General features: G+C 34.9%; 1 protein-coding gene across 1 annotated transcript; it reads left to right on the forward strand.

Annotated features, from left to right (window-relative positions):
- The first annotated feature begins 7,947 nt into the window (after nt 1–7,947).
- LOC141394518 (thioredoxin-related transmembrane protein 2 homolog) lies at nt 7,948–9,748 on the forward strand. The gene has a single exon (XM_073969068.1). It carries the CDS (start codon nt 8,193–8,195, stop codon nt 9,024–9,026), a length of 834 nt encoding a protein of 277 aa, XP_073825169.1. The 5' UTR covers nt 7,948–8,192; the 3' UTR covers nt 9,027–9,748.
- The last annotated feature ends 6,168 nt before the right edge of the window (nt 9,749–15,916 follow it).

Here is a 15,916-nt window from a genome sequence, read left to right on the forward strand (position 1 = left end):
TTTAATATGTTTTAATTGTTGGTAAACGAGGGGCTTCCTAACAGGTGAAGAGGTGAGTTGTGTGTATGTGGGGTTTTCTACGAAATTCTAGAGGAACCTAGGAAACCATGGAAGGGTGGGCAAGTGCAGGAGTAATACCATCAATACTCCTTTATCTAAGTCGGTACTTGTTGTGTTGGTAGAATGTTTAGTGTTGTGATAGAGTTCAAATTTGTGTTCGCCCTGATGGGCTAAATGGTGGACGGTTGAGAACCTGACCCAGAGACCGCAGAGCAAGCCGGAAGGTCCCATTTAGTGCCGCCTACAGGGTTTTGTAACAGAATGGCGCCCAAAGAAAATAATAAAACTAAAGAAAAACCAAAATTTAAGTGCAATAAAAGCTAGGCACTTAGTAACATAGACCATAGGAAAAAAATAGAAATAAAATGTTATCGCAATACCTTTCAACCTGACTGATATTGGTCCGTGTTTTCTTTTGAAAACATGTTTGCGTGCAATATTAGTTTAGGATAGGATTAGGTATTTAGGATAGTCATTTCACAATAGCTTGTTCGTCTAGTGTGTAACAAAGTATGTATTGTGAATGACCAGTCTTTATGTGTTTTGTGTAAAATTAAAGTACCTGCAATAGTTATATTTTCGATGTCAGGGAAAGTGCAATATTCATCACTGTTTGTGTTAGTCTGGTGCTAGTTGCATATCCTTATCTGTGAGATCTATTTTTTTTACGTTCGAAGAAAAATTGCCACAGAGCAAAAATCGAAAATTCAGGTTTAATGTCAAATTTTTTTGTGTTAGTGTTCCGTTCATACCGACTATGATAACCGAAAGGGCATTTTTCAAAAAATAATAATAATAATGAAATTAATTAAAAGAAAAACACACACCTCAATATACCCACCTAAAGGAAGACCTCGTTATAAAATTGTTTGTGAAGTCTTGAAATTTATGTTTAGTATTGTCTACGTAATTTGAAGTTCAACGATATTGGTTGTAAAAATCTATTTTTTTAACATACATACGTAAATTTGATTGGAATTGCTTCTAAATCGATATTGCTAATTTCACTTGGCAAAAGAATAGGCCCATGTCAGAAGAGAATTGCTCTGAAAATATACGCAGAAGCAAGAGAAATCGCACTGTATCATTTGATGCAAGTAGAATATCAGTCCAAAGTCTGCCTAAATACCGGAAGAAAACTGGAAAGGGGAGAATGGTCAACCCACCCGCAGCGATGGACCCTGCCATCATTGATATGTCACACTCCATAAATGGAAATGGTAACTCCCTTCCAAATGTTATGGCTAACAACCAACAATCAAGTCAATTACCGCCACCACACAAAATCAAAATAATGGGAACGTTCGAGTAGATTTGAGGCCTCTGGTAAAAGAATGTATTAGTGAAGAAATGAGGATGGTTTACGAAGCCATAGGCCAATTAGGTAATCTAGTGAAAAATCTATCAGTTAGCAATCCCCCAACAAATCCGACAAGTTCGGCACAAAACAATGTCCCATTTAATTTCAATACACCACCACCAAATATAATGACTAATACACCGTGTGTCAATGGTGACAGACCAAGTAAAATAGAAAAGTTCAAATTAAAGTTTGATGGTAGCGTGTCTGGCATGTCAGTGGAAGATTTTGTTTTCAGGCTGGAATATCTGAAGACGCAATATAATGTATCATGGGAAGAAGTATACGCGGAGTTCCAAACATTACTCGCAGGCGGGGCCTATGAATGGTTTTGGCTCCAAATTAAGACTGGAGTGGTTAAGGATTGGACATCGCTGAGAGACGCATTGTATCTTAGGTATAGCACAACTCGTTCAAACTATGACGTAATGAGTGAGATAGTAGACCGCAAATTTAAACCCGGGGAAAGTATTGATAGCTACTTTCAGTGCATCAATGTATTAAGGTCTAAGCTTTCACAGCCTATATCAGATAGAGAGCTCATACACATAGTGAAGAGAAACCTCAAAGGAGAAATGTTCCGGATGATTTATCCGATGATGATCTCTTCTATGGAGGAATTACGAATAGAATGTATTATGGCGGAAAAGACGTGTGCCAAAAGGGACACCAGAAACATGCCACAACCCCAAAACTATAATATGAGAGTGCATGAGATAGACGATGGAATTTATGAGGGAAATCACCAAGAGATAGACCCGATAAATGATGTATCAGAGATCAACGCAGCCCAAATTTGTTGGAATTGTCGTAAGCCTGGCCATCGATTTATCGACTGTCTGTCTACACAGCGTAATCTATTTTGTTACCGATGTGGATATCCAAATACAACGGCACCCTTGTGTCCAAAGTGCCACTCGGGAAACTCGAAAAGGAACATGATTTCGGCGGGGAGGTCTTGTTCGATGAACACACCCGCCATGTCAAATCAACCACAACAAAAGTAGACAACACCAACTACTCGTCCATACGTCACTATCTTCCATTACAGATCAGAGAAGTAAATTATGATATTGTCAAGAAAAGGATATTTGGCGATGGAGATAATAGTATAGACATGAAATGCCATAACGAAGAAGGAACAGAAGAGATTGTAGTCCCAAAAAGACACCATAATCCAAAAAAACTTGAAAGGATAATGAAACTTCGACAGAGAAGTAAAGAAGATGGGCTAAATGGTGGACGGTTGAGAACCTGACCCAGAGACCGCAGAGCAAGCCGGAAGGTCCCATTTAGTGCCGCCTACAGGGTTTTGTAACATCCTTTATAATTTGACATTTGGGAAGCATGCGACGATTGATTCTGTTTCAACTTTAATAGTAAGTTTACATATACGAAATCGAATGGATTTCAACTGTCAGTTCCTTTGTGCATGCGTCAAATGAATCTCATCTGGAATCAATTGGATTTCATTTGAATTTTAAGCAATGGCATTTTCAGTTGAAATTGAGTGGATTGCGTAAATATAAACCTAGCACAAGTCCTGCTGCTGGATTCTTGTTATATGCAAATTCGAAATGAAAAATATGTTCATTATAATTTTTTTCATTTGACATTTATTTCCTTTATAAAATGTTTCATTTCACATTCTCATAGAAACAGAATTGAGCATCTGGTCCTCACTTGCGTGAATTTCATTAAAATTTCACGAAATTATGCGTTTCTAGATCATATTCCATACCAGTAAGAAAAGGATCAGTCGGGCGGGGCCGACTATATAATACCCTACACCACTGTGAATATGTAAAATATATATGGGAGCTAAATCCAAATTAGAACAGATTTCGATATAATTTTTCACATTTATTGTAGACCAAATTCCGTCACATAGTCCGAATTTCATCAACATTGGACATATGTAGCATGTTTCGTGCATCAAATACCTCAAATCGGTCGAAAATATATATGGGAGCTATATCCAAATCTGAACCGATTTCGATATGATTTGGCACAATTATTTCTAAACTAACCACCGTCACACATTTCAAATTTTATTGAAATCGGACATATATAGCGTGTTTCGTGCATCAAATACCTCAAATCGGTCGAAAATATATATGGGGGCTATATCCAAATCGGAACTGATTTCTATATAATAGTGCGTATATATGTAACCGGATTTAACAAACCCACTGGGTTTTAAATGTCAATTACCCAGCAAAAAGTTTGCATCCGCGGATGAAGTTAAATCACTAGAACAATTGCCGCTGGAGTACATCTTTTCCTATGAATTCACCTATGAATTTTACAAGAGAGCGCGCATCTAGGATGCACTCCATTTTGCTTCCACGGCACACAGCTAGGATGCACTCTATTTTCGATCCAAATCACAGCCTTTGATGTAGTGTTTTGTATTGAATTTAAATGCAGTCTAAAGATGCTATAAAATGCAAGCCATTGCAAAGATCCCAAAATAAATAAAATACATTGCTTATTCGTGTAAACAAGAATATTAACTTTATTACACTAATACAAATTATAAAAACTCTCCATGAAATTTTATCACAACTGAGTTTACTTCCTCTGCTCTGCTTTTTGTGACACCGCAACTGATATTGCTTCATCATCCAAAAGGTTTTTAATTTTTCCTCCAACTCCAGTTCAAATTTCCAAAAAAACTCTAACTCCACTTCAAAAATAATTTGCGTCTCGTGAATTACAGCAATGTTCGTATCTTTAGTTTGTGTTTCTTTATTTGTGTTAAACAAATTCTTATAATTTTAGACACTCTTGTGTTCAGAAAAAAAGACTGCGACTGTAGGGATCAAAAAATTGACTTGCTTGGCTAGGGATCTATAAGCTAGTGCTTCTAAAATAACTTTTCATAACTCCGTGCATCGAAAGATGTATTGAAATCATAACTCTGCATTGCACTACTTCCAAACTTGTTTGCTGGGATGTACTCAACTGTCCTGTCATGTGTAAACGCAGGGTAATGGACAGATGGGACACATAGAGCTGGCAAACCATCGATATTCCCAACATTAGATATTTTCGATATAATGTTTTAAAATATCGATTGCTATCGATATTATCGTTAAGTTGTCATCGCCATTAATTTGGAGATAAAAATGGCGGAAATGTCAATTATTTTCTTGAAATTATGCAAAAGCAGTTCACAGAGCTCTAATGCGGGGCATACACTATGGGCATGCACGACAACATTTGTAATAGTATTAGTAAATTTTGAAGTTTTTGTCAATGTATTTGGGAGTCGTTTTGGCAGGATTGAAATCAAAATAGTTTTGATTTTGTAAATGAACCCCTATCAATCCGATGAATTTTGTTTATTTTCCAAGTAACCAACAAATAATTTTTGAAAACAACAAATATTATTTGTGAGGAAATTAAAAAAATTGGAAAACTTCAACCCAACATCGAGTTTTGGAGGAAAATTCATCATTTTTGGAATATGGATTGAAGGAATGCCACACACTATTCAATCACACACGTACACAAGGGTTCATTTGGCAGTGCAGTTTGGCAGTATAGTGTATGCCCCGCATAAAGGAGAATAAACAAATGCTTTTATTTTATAAAAAAAATTTAAAAAATACATTTTATTTTACCGAAAAATGTGTACGTGTGACTTCGGACTTAAGGCCTGCGTACATAAGCTGCTTTGCCTGATTGCCTTGCTTACCTGCTTCATTTCTGACGTAATAAAAATAATAGAATAAAGACAAAATTTCGAACTGGGTTGCCATCAGTTGGAAATTGGGTCGGCCTTCTTTGTTCTTTTATTTTTTTATTGAAGCAGCAAAGCAAGGCAATCAGGCAAAGCAGCTTATGTACGCAGGCCTTTACTTTCTTACACACACATAGCCGAAAAGCAGTGAAATTTCTATTTATTTCAATGGATTTCAGGTTAGGGGTTTTTATTCCGATAATATCGATAGGCAAAACTATCTATCGATATTGAATTTTTAAATAACAATCGATATTATCGATAGTGCCATCGATTTTTTGCCAGCTCTAGGGACACAGCCGCCAAATGTATTAGCCCATTTAGATATGACTTCATTAGCCGGATTTAGCACATTATCAGGTTTTATTTGCTAAATCCAGCCAAAATCTACCATATTTCCCATACAAAAATAAATCCTCCTATTGAGCGGATTTGTTTTAAATCTGGCATAAATCCTCGTATACAACTCTGTTTTTGCAACATGTTGCTAGAAAATACAAAAAGTTGCAAGCTGGCAGAAGAAACAAGGTAGATGCATCGGTGAATTCCTATACTAGAAATAATTTAAAATGTAAAAATTTGTAAACAAGGCGGAAAAATGAAATTTGTTTTGATGTACAAAGTTGATTTTAATCAACCAAGACTAATATACATATATGAAGTATAAACGATAAAATAATTCGTTTATTTCTTTTATGCCAAGTTTACACTTGCTCTCCAAAATCCACTGGATTTCACGAAATCCTGAAATACACCCCGGTGTTTACACTTATTTTTTGTTGATTTCAAACATATCACAATGATCAAGGTAGATGCATATGCGCAGCTGATCGAACATGAATTTTCAAAACAAGTTATTGTAAATTGTATTAGTCATCAAAAATATACGACAATATATAACTTTACAACTTTATTTCGAAAATTATCGTAAAATTATCTATATATCGTATTAATTGTGTGTGGTTCCAACAAATGGAAAAATAAAAAATGATTTTATCGTTGAAGCATCATAATAAATTTTGATCGATAACAGTTGTGTTCTTCTCCTGATTTCTGCCATACAATTTTGGCCTAGTAGAAACTAGCAGCAAGCATGATCATGATATGATTGCTAATACGTTGATTTTGACATTTATGCTGGAGTTTTTGCAATTTCCGTCATTTTTCCGTTCCCGGAATTTTTAATAAATTTTTGACAATTCGCTCTTTTTTCTAACATTACCATTAAAAAAGTACGGGAACACAATGAAAAATAGCATTTAAGAAAAGTAATTTAATATTTTATTCACATTGTTTAAAAATTTTTTTTGCAGCATTTGACCATCTACCTTGTTTATTGTGATACGTGAAAAGTGTTGCAACTTTTGGTACTTTTTTAGGCAAACACAGGGTTGTATATCATGTGTACTGTGATTTCGATGTTGATTTCGCTGAAATCACGAAATGAGATGATTTCATTTTTGTATGGGAAATCATGATAAATTTTGCATGATTCCGCGCGAAATCACGAAACGCCTTCGAAATCACGAAACGATGCCGAATGTAAACCAGACATTAGATGGGCAAACTACGATATAATAATTCTTTATTTGCTCCTTAGTTAGCGTTAGTAGCATAATGTGCTAACATTTTCAGTATTAAACAAAAAATTTATAATTTGACGTATGTTTTTTGAGACGAATTCAATTCACAAAAAATTCTTTTGACGTTTCAGATTCGGCTGATGCATCTACCTTGGTAATAGTGCTATGAACAAAAATCAGCTGACTGCCATTTAAATCCTCCAAAATGTATATCTAAATGCAATGAGATTTATAGGCCGTTTATATATAACAAGGTTAACCCAGTGGGTCTGGGTTTCAAATGTCATTTCCATTGTATATACTTCAAACAAATCCTCATAAAGAAGGTTAACCCTGCAAAAAACTATAATATAAACGCCGTATTATACTGGTTTTATTAAATCCAGTCGAGGATTTATGGCTACTGCAAATGAGCTATATTGGCCTGTTCCCGTACTTTATAAAGTGGTAAAAGTCGTAAAAGTTGTAAAAGTCGTAAACGATTTTCATATAAATTTTGTGTACGGGAACGCAAAATGTGTAAAAGTGGTAAAAATTGTAAAAACTTTTTAGTTCTGGAACAGAGCTTATGTTTGGGTTAGTAAATCAGAGTTGTATTTGAAGGCAAACTGTCTGGTGTAAACGCCTAGTAAGAAAGGTTACCTCGACAAAACCTATAACATATGCTCTGTTCCAGAACCTGCAAGAAGCTACTATTTTTTACTACGATAACATTTTTTCCTTTATATTATCGGACACAATAGTAAAAAATAGTAGATTCTTGCAGTTCTGGAACAGATCAAATAATATGGCCTTATAATCCGTTTGCACTTATAGTACGTTTATATATAACCGGATTTACATATGTCAAACAAATCTCATAAAGAAGGTTAACCCTTCAAAAGGCTATTGGTCTGTTGCAGAACTTCAAGAATCTACTAATTTTTGCTATTTTTTCCGATAACATAAAAAATGGTAGATTCTTGCAGGTTCTGGAACAGAGCATATAATATAGCGGGTTTAATAAACCCACTGGGATTAAAATGTCAATTCCAAACGTCAAATAAATCCTCACAAAGAAGGTTAACCAGGTAAAAAGGTCTAATGCAAACGCCATTTTAACCGGGCACAAAGTTCTAATGCAAATGGCGTTTTATTAATATACGAGCAAATATCGTTGTTATCGTTTTCATTTTCGATAATTGGCTTATATACACCTACATTTCACCCCATCTTCACCACTACTTCCAAAGTTTTTTTCTTCTGCCAGTCGTTTCAATTCAGTCGAAGAAAATCTAAGCTATTAATAATTCTAGAGGAAATTGTTAATTAAAAAAAGTACGGATAACTAAATTAACACAAACAACTTGTGAACGAATGTGTGAAGTGGAGCTGTGTAGTAACTAAACATATAGAGGCGACAAGAAGAAGACAAAAAGGCAGACAGACACACTGATTGAAGATGACACTGAAAAAGGAATTACGTCTACTGGCTAAACCTTACTATTGGGTGAACATTATAATATCCCTGTCATACTTAATAGCAAAGAAGACCGTACCCATCTGTTCGAGGATATTCCGACATCGAGAGGATGAGATGTGTGAATTGGATAGCAGAGAAACTGAAATTCTTTTCTTTTTATTGATAATCATAATGATTCGTTCACGGAAGACGGGCAGTGTGACAATGGTCAATTACCTATCCTCGTCATTTTTATATACCAAAGTTGCAAATGGTATTTTGTGGGCCTACAGTGATTTTCGCTATGGCCTTGGATTCTTGTTGCTGTGTGTGTTGGTAGGCATGCTACTGCCCGAACCAACTTACAAGGGTCCAGAGCACATTACTTACTTCCGTACGGCCCAGGCTTTCGAGGATGAATTGGCTCGCGATAAACGTATTAACTGGCTCATTTGCTTCTATACTGTGTGGAACCCAAGCTGTGTGAATTTTGCCCCCGTTTTTGCTGAATTATCAGCTGAATATAATTTGGATAACTTAAAATTCGGTAAAATTGATATAGGCCGCTTCCCTGAAACTGCGCAAAAATATCATATATCCGATAGCAGTTTTTCGCGACAACTGCCAACCGTAATTCTATTCCAAAATGGCAAAGAAGTAGAAAGACGTCCCATGGCCGATGTCAAGGGTAAATTGCAAAAGTTCTTCTTTTCGTCTGACAATGTCAGAGCTGCGTTTGGTTTGAATAACTTGTACAAACAGTGTGTGGAGAATCCTATAAAGCCTTCCAAGCAACAGCAACAAATCTCTGCCAATGCTAAAAAGACTAACTAAAAGCAATCGATAAGATAAATATGTACCATATATACGGAAATCAGAGTATCTGTTTCTCGAACAGCTATTGAACACGTCAATATTGTCGTCATAAAGTTACTACTATTATACATTTGATAAGAAGTTCTTAACAGATGTCTGATTTGATATTATGCAGTGTCCAAAAAAGAGATACCACCACAGACCGTTAAAACAAACACCACCACTACCATTTTATAGTCACTTGTTAAGTTAATATTTTATTTGTATTAACATTATCGAATAGAACGTGTTTTTGAGCTATGCGTTTATCGCCGTGTCATTGAGTTGTACTTTTTGTTTTTTGTTTATTTTTTAATTTGTTTGTATATTTTGTACAAATGAAAAAGGTTTTGTTAGTAATTTATATTTTGAATACTTTTTAGGCCGTTATTGAACTACTTGCATTTTTAAGTTTTTATTCTCCTCCTATTAGTTTTATTTTATAGAGAGCATTTATTTTATAACAAAGAACACATTTATTTATAATCTCCTTTCATCATCTAAAAAGTTTGTTTTCTTTATTTTCACCTTTCTTATCTATGTAAGATAAATTTTAGTCAATTTTTATTTGAAACAATGTGTTTTGATGCATTTATCATTCATTAAATAACATTGTTTTGAATATATTCTCTTAGTTTCATAAAAAATGTTATTAGGCGCAAATTACAATTTTAATAAAGACAGAATTTAAAGAATTTTAAGATGGGATTTTGTTATTATAGAGCTGGTGCTGTTTCTATTACTATTATTATTATTATTTTAATCCGATGATTTTTGTTTATTTTCCAAAAAATAAAAAACCGTTTTTGAAAATAACAAATATTTGGTCTGTTGTTTGTGATGAAATTAAAATTTTTTGAAAACTTCAACTAAATGTCGCGTTTTGGAGGAAAATTTATCATTTTTGGCATATGGATTGAAGAAATGCCACACATTATTCAATCACACACATACGCAAGGGGTTCATCGGCAGCAGCGGTTTGGCAGTAAATGTATGGGCCGCATAACTCAAGAATGTGTTCACCTTTCAATCCGATAAATTTTGTTTATTTTCGAAGTATGCATTAAAAACTTTCCTATTTTATAGGGGTTCAGGAAATTAATAAAATTACTCTAGTGTGGAACTCGACCTAAGAGTGCATAATTTCATGAAATTTATATAGCCGTGTGGCAGGGTGCTAATCAAAAAGCAATTATTGAAAATAATAAATATTAGCGAAAGATGTATGGTCTTGATAATTTAACCTAAATCAACTGACAACAATTTGTCTGTTCCAGTACTGCAAGAATCTAATTTTTATACCCTCCACCATAGGATGGGGGTATATTAAGTTTGTCACTACGTTTGTAACTACTCGAAATAATCATTGTAGAACCACAAAGTATATATATTCTTGATCAGCGTGCAATTCTACATCGATATAGCCATGTCCGTCCGTCTGTCCATCTGTGGAAATCACTCTAGCGTCCGAACGGATTGACGTAGGTTGATGAAATTTTGGGAAAATATGTTATATTTACGTAGGACTTTTGGTATTGAAAGCGGGCTATGTAGGTCCACGCTTTCGTATAGCCCCCATACAAAATGACGCGTGACGCGTCGTCGTTTTAAGGAATTTTTAAGATATTTGGCCCATTTTACCACCGAATTGGTTGTAATTTGGTACTTTGTGTCTCCAGAGGCCAAAAAATATTCCTACCAAAGTTGGGTTATATAGGTCCACGTTTTGGTATAGCCCCCATATAAGGCCCCATATAAAGTACGCGTCACTTTAAAATATATTTTCAATGTATTACACCCATTTGACCACAGAATTGGTTGTAATTTGGTATTTTGTGTCTTCAGAGGCCAGAAAACATTCCTACCAAAGTTGGGTTATATAGGTCCACGTTTTGGTATAGCCCCCACATAAGGCCCCTTATAAAGTACGCGTCATTTTAATATATTTTGAATGTATTAGACCCATTTGACCAAAGAATCGGTTGTAACTTTGTATTTTGTGTTTCCAGAGGCTAAGAAACATTTCTACCATAAAATTTTTATATAGGTCCACGTGTTGATATAGCCCCCATAATACAATATCTCCCGAATTTCGATATTTTGAACGTTTTAGCCTCATTATCACACCGAGATGGCTGAAATTTGGTATTTAGTCTTCTTTAGGCGTATAAAACTTTCCACCAGAAATTTGTAGGTATAGGTCCACGCCATCATATAGCCCCCATAGAACGGTACCTTCCGAATTTCGGTATTTTGAAGGTTGTGGTCACATTAATCCACCGAAATGGCTGAAATTTGTGGTGGAGGGTATAAAAAGTTCGGCCCGACCGAACTTAACGCTTTTCTTACTTGTTTACTATTTTCTTCGATAACATAAAGGAAAAAATGTTATCGTAGTAAAAAATAGTAGCTTCTTGCAGGTTCTGGAACAGAACAGTAAATACATTAAGGGGTCAATTTTCGATAGCAATTATCGTTGAGTGGCGTTGTCAGTTGCCAAAATTACTTTATGTATGGCAACTTTCAACTGAAGTTGCGAATCTCAGTTGACAAAGTGGCTATTTTTCAGCAACCATCTATTTTCAGTTGCAGTGAACATTTTCGAAGAAAAAAGAAGTAAAATAGAAAGGAAAATAAACATTCTCTTAACAATTGTTGATTCTTTGCATCATTAATTTTGTGTATCAAAAATATGGTGAAAATAATGACAAAACAACAGTTTGAAATATTAATTGATAAATTGAGTGCAAATCCAATGTGCACATGTGTTCCATCTATACAGCCGACTACACCAGGGAATTTCGTTTTTGAATAAAAATGATTTTATTTTGTCTTTTCCTCCTCCGTCAACTTCGAAATGATTCAATTTTAGCACAATTTGTCCTCTTTCAAGTGGACAACTTCCTTCAATAACTTCGACAATGAGCATTATTTTTTATATCGTGAGTTTCAGGGCAAATTTATATAAGGTAAATGCAGGAATTACAACAACTAATGCCATGTTCATACCAGCATTTGAATAACGTCGTTCGTTCTCATAATTACGTACACGAATTAACCCGTTCATACGACATGGTACACAATTCATAGCAACATGATTCATATGCTAAGTTTACATTTACGAAATCCACTCGATTTCAACTGTCAATTCCATAGCTCAAACGTCAAATGAAATCTCATCTGGATAATTTTCAAATTTTTCTATTTTAAAAATTAACGAGAGAGAGACCTGCCAAAATAACTTTTTGGTATACAGACTTTCCGGCAGGCATTTGATTTTTGTTTCAAAATTTGTACGCGAATTTGAAACGATGGATAAGAAATGCAAGTGCAATGAAAGAGAAGACAAAATTTGGTATGATTTGAATGTATACTACTCGTTATACCGTTTACTTTTCATTCATATTTTGCAGTTTTTCTAAAAATGTTTGGGTTTTTAATAAATTTTTAAATTTTTTATTTTTCCTGTCTAATTAATTTATTTCGATAAATTCTCTCATTTGTTAGAGATGGGACTGTTTAATCGTCATTCTGAGGGTAATTTAAATTGAACAATGTACACAAATTGTTGTTCGTTCTCAAAATTTTTTTATGGGAAATGAAGTAATTACATCGTAATTTGGGATCGAACAACGAATAGAGAGCGAATTACCGTCAGTCTGAACAAGGCATAACAAATTTACAACAACAACATTGTTGTTATTGAAAATTAATTGTCAAAGAAAACATTGAATATTTGGGTCGTTCCATGGTAGAATAAGGAAGGTAGAACAGGTTCATAAAAACTATAGAAAATCAACCCTACACCTATGTCCGCTTTCTTTCAAAATTGCCAATTGTGACAAACTTCAAGTTTTGTTTATGTTTTGTTTTTTTGTTTTCAAAATTAATAAAATGTTAAAAAATAAATGGATCCTTGTGAAGAAAAACAAATATTTTTTATGTGGATCTGCTAAAAACGTTGCTGCTACAGATGTAGAAACGCAAATATGTACATAGATACCTCTGTTATCTGGTGCTGCTTCCTCTGTATTCAGACTCAAAAATTCTGCAACATGGACTGGTTACGTCCATAAAGAATCAGGAGGTAGTGGTCCCAATGCACATGCCGGGCATGTGTTGGGTGTCGTGGCATCAATTCGGGCCCAAACGAATTGAGCGGCTACATCGTCCGTAAAAACCACTCGTTTTATCTTGACAGTAGGCGTTCTACTGCTGCAATGGATGGGTGGTGGTGGTCTCCGAATACGGAATACAGACTGTACCATTGTACAGCCTGCGCAACTTCATCGGTATGAACGCTATTCAAGTCTGCCTGATAGGCTCGATAAAGAGGTCATCGTTTATACCTCTCTCCCCAAATCATGAAAATCTCTCCTGACGTACGAGGGAAGTCTGTCCACTATATCGTGGCATTGATGCTCAAGGCGATAACACCCAATCAGGTACTGCATCGACAACATATTGTTGTGGTGATGCAAGGGTAAAATCTTCGTCTTTTCACGAATATGATCCAATGGTGTCATGAGGAGACATCCTATTGCAGTTCTTAAGACGGCATTCTGGCACGTTTGAATATTCTTCTACTGCGTAGCGCTAACATTTGCATAACACGCAGGCGCCGCATAGCTTACCACAGATCGGCCTATTGCTTTGTAAGAGGTTACAAGCTTTCTTTGTTCTTCCGGCCAGAGATCTGAGGCATGCACGGACGACTTAAACATGCTATGAAAATTTAAACTCAATATCTTGGGGGAGTTAGTGGTCGGAATGGACCAATATGTTGTGGCGAGACCCATATGTGCTGAACAGAGTAGCGGTGGATTTAGTGACGGAGATTTTCAGATGAAAGTATTGCACTAGGTCATCTACATATGTAGACATTTAACCTATCACACATATCATCGACTATAGGACCCGATGCTAAGATCGTACAATCATCCGCATACATTACAGACTCAATGCCGTCTGGGGGTGTCCCAAGCGACACCTTTTCATTTTCTAATTATAACGACATTTTCAAATTTTATTTCTCTAACGATAACAATTCTGTATGTATATGTTTATAAAATTTAAATTTGTCATAATTTGAACATTAAAAACAAAACCTATCAACATGGGTTTGACACAACTCGGTCACCAACGAAAAAAAATTGTAATCAGCTGTGAGCTCTGCCATACCTTTCTTATTATACCATGGGTCGTTCCAAAAATTGCTTTAGGAAAAACATAAATAAATTTTGAAAATCCTCTAAAATATAACAAATATGAATCAAAATGTAAATATAAAGCATTCAGAACTCTCGTAAGTAATTTTTATTACACGTTTAGGATGAAACTCAGTATTTTATGGTAGCAAATTTCGAAGTTTCAAATTTCATGAGTAGACCCTATTACATTTTGAAAATAAATTTACAAAAAAAGTAAGAATACAGCTGATTGTCACTTCTACCTTCTATAAATATGACTTGGTGAGTTTATTTTATTAGACGGCCTTCGATCGGAATTTTCAGTCTTTCTTTTACTTGGCGTTTACACCAGACAGACTGTCTGCAAATACAACTCTGATTTACTAATACATACAAACATTTGGCTAGTTGCCTCGGCACTGTCTGGTAATTTTCGTAGACAGTAAACATGGACATTTTTGAATAAATGAAAACAAATCTATTTCAAATAACAAAAAAGACAACAGGACTGGGATGCAACAAAACAAAAACAAAATATGTGAACGGAAAACAAAAAGAAATCAACGATTTTCATTCATAATTTTACAACTGGTTTTGCAGTTGTCTGGACGCCTACGTCACACAGGCAAGTTTTGGGTTTTTGACAATCAATACATGTACTCAACTGTCCTGTCATGTGTAAACGCAGGGTTACACTTCCGTTACACATGCCAGTAAATTGGTGCCAATTGAGTACATGTATTATACTCGAAAATGCCGAAAAAGTGTTCGACTGGCATGCAGTTTTCTTGTGTGTTTACACATGCCAGTGCAAGTTCAATTCCAAAATTATTTTAAGCCGCATATAACACACAAAATTGCATTATATTTCAGATTTAAAACACAATTCACAACATATTTTACTATTTTTATTTTATTTCGTTTTAAAAAGATTGTTTTCAGTCATAAACATAATGAATCTGGTATTGCCGCCTTTTCAATATTGTATAATCCCAGAGGGGAAATTATTTATCAACCTATATTTGCATGAAAAACATCAAAATTATGTCTTTACTAACCACTAATATATTGCAGCTGCCAAGACGTATTATTTGTGTTTCCTAATCTTTTTGAAAATATGCATTGAATCTTTGCATTCTTAAAAGAAACAAAAATGTACATGGATTAAAAAATAGTCTCGGCAACTCTTTTTTCATTTTCGACATATCATTGGCAGCCAGCTCAAAATTTTGCTGGCATGAAAAATCTAGTGCCAGTGGAGTCGACAATTCAAAAAATGTAATTGTGGTAGTAAAATATTGTGTATGTATTGAATTTTACGAACTGTCACTGGCATGTGTAAAGGTTGGGTTATGGACAGGTGCCAATCTCGGGAACGGGAACGCAATTTTCTTTTAATTTGTAATTTTTCTCTAAGTAGCCGGCCATTAAAAACAAGGGACCTAATGAGCTTTCTAAAACTCTTTTAGTTTATGGAACCCAAAATTTCCAATGCTACCGCCCGTTATAACTTCAATACATCAGTATCCATCATTCTGATATGGACCAAATCCCTACGATCATATGTTTTTCAAGGCCCAGACTTCTGGCTTTTGCAAATAAATTATGCAATTACATTCTAAACTTGGAATTTTATTAAATTGACAACGTAAATTTGGAGAAATTTCCATTAGTTTTGA

Source organism: Musca autumnalis, unplaced genomic scaffold (genome assembly GCF_047663935.1).
Source record: "Musca autumnalis isolate F117 unplaced genomic scaffold, ASM4766393v1 scaffold_2, whole genome shotgun sequence".
Lineage (NCBI taxonomy): Eukaryota > Metazoa > Arthropoda > Insecta > Diptera > Muscidae > Musca > Musca autumnalis.

Coding starts and splice junctions, on each gene's coding strand:
- LOC141394518 (XM_073969068.1), top strand. CDS start 8,193: ATGACACTGAAAAAGGAATTACGTCTACTGGCTAAACCTTACTATTGG.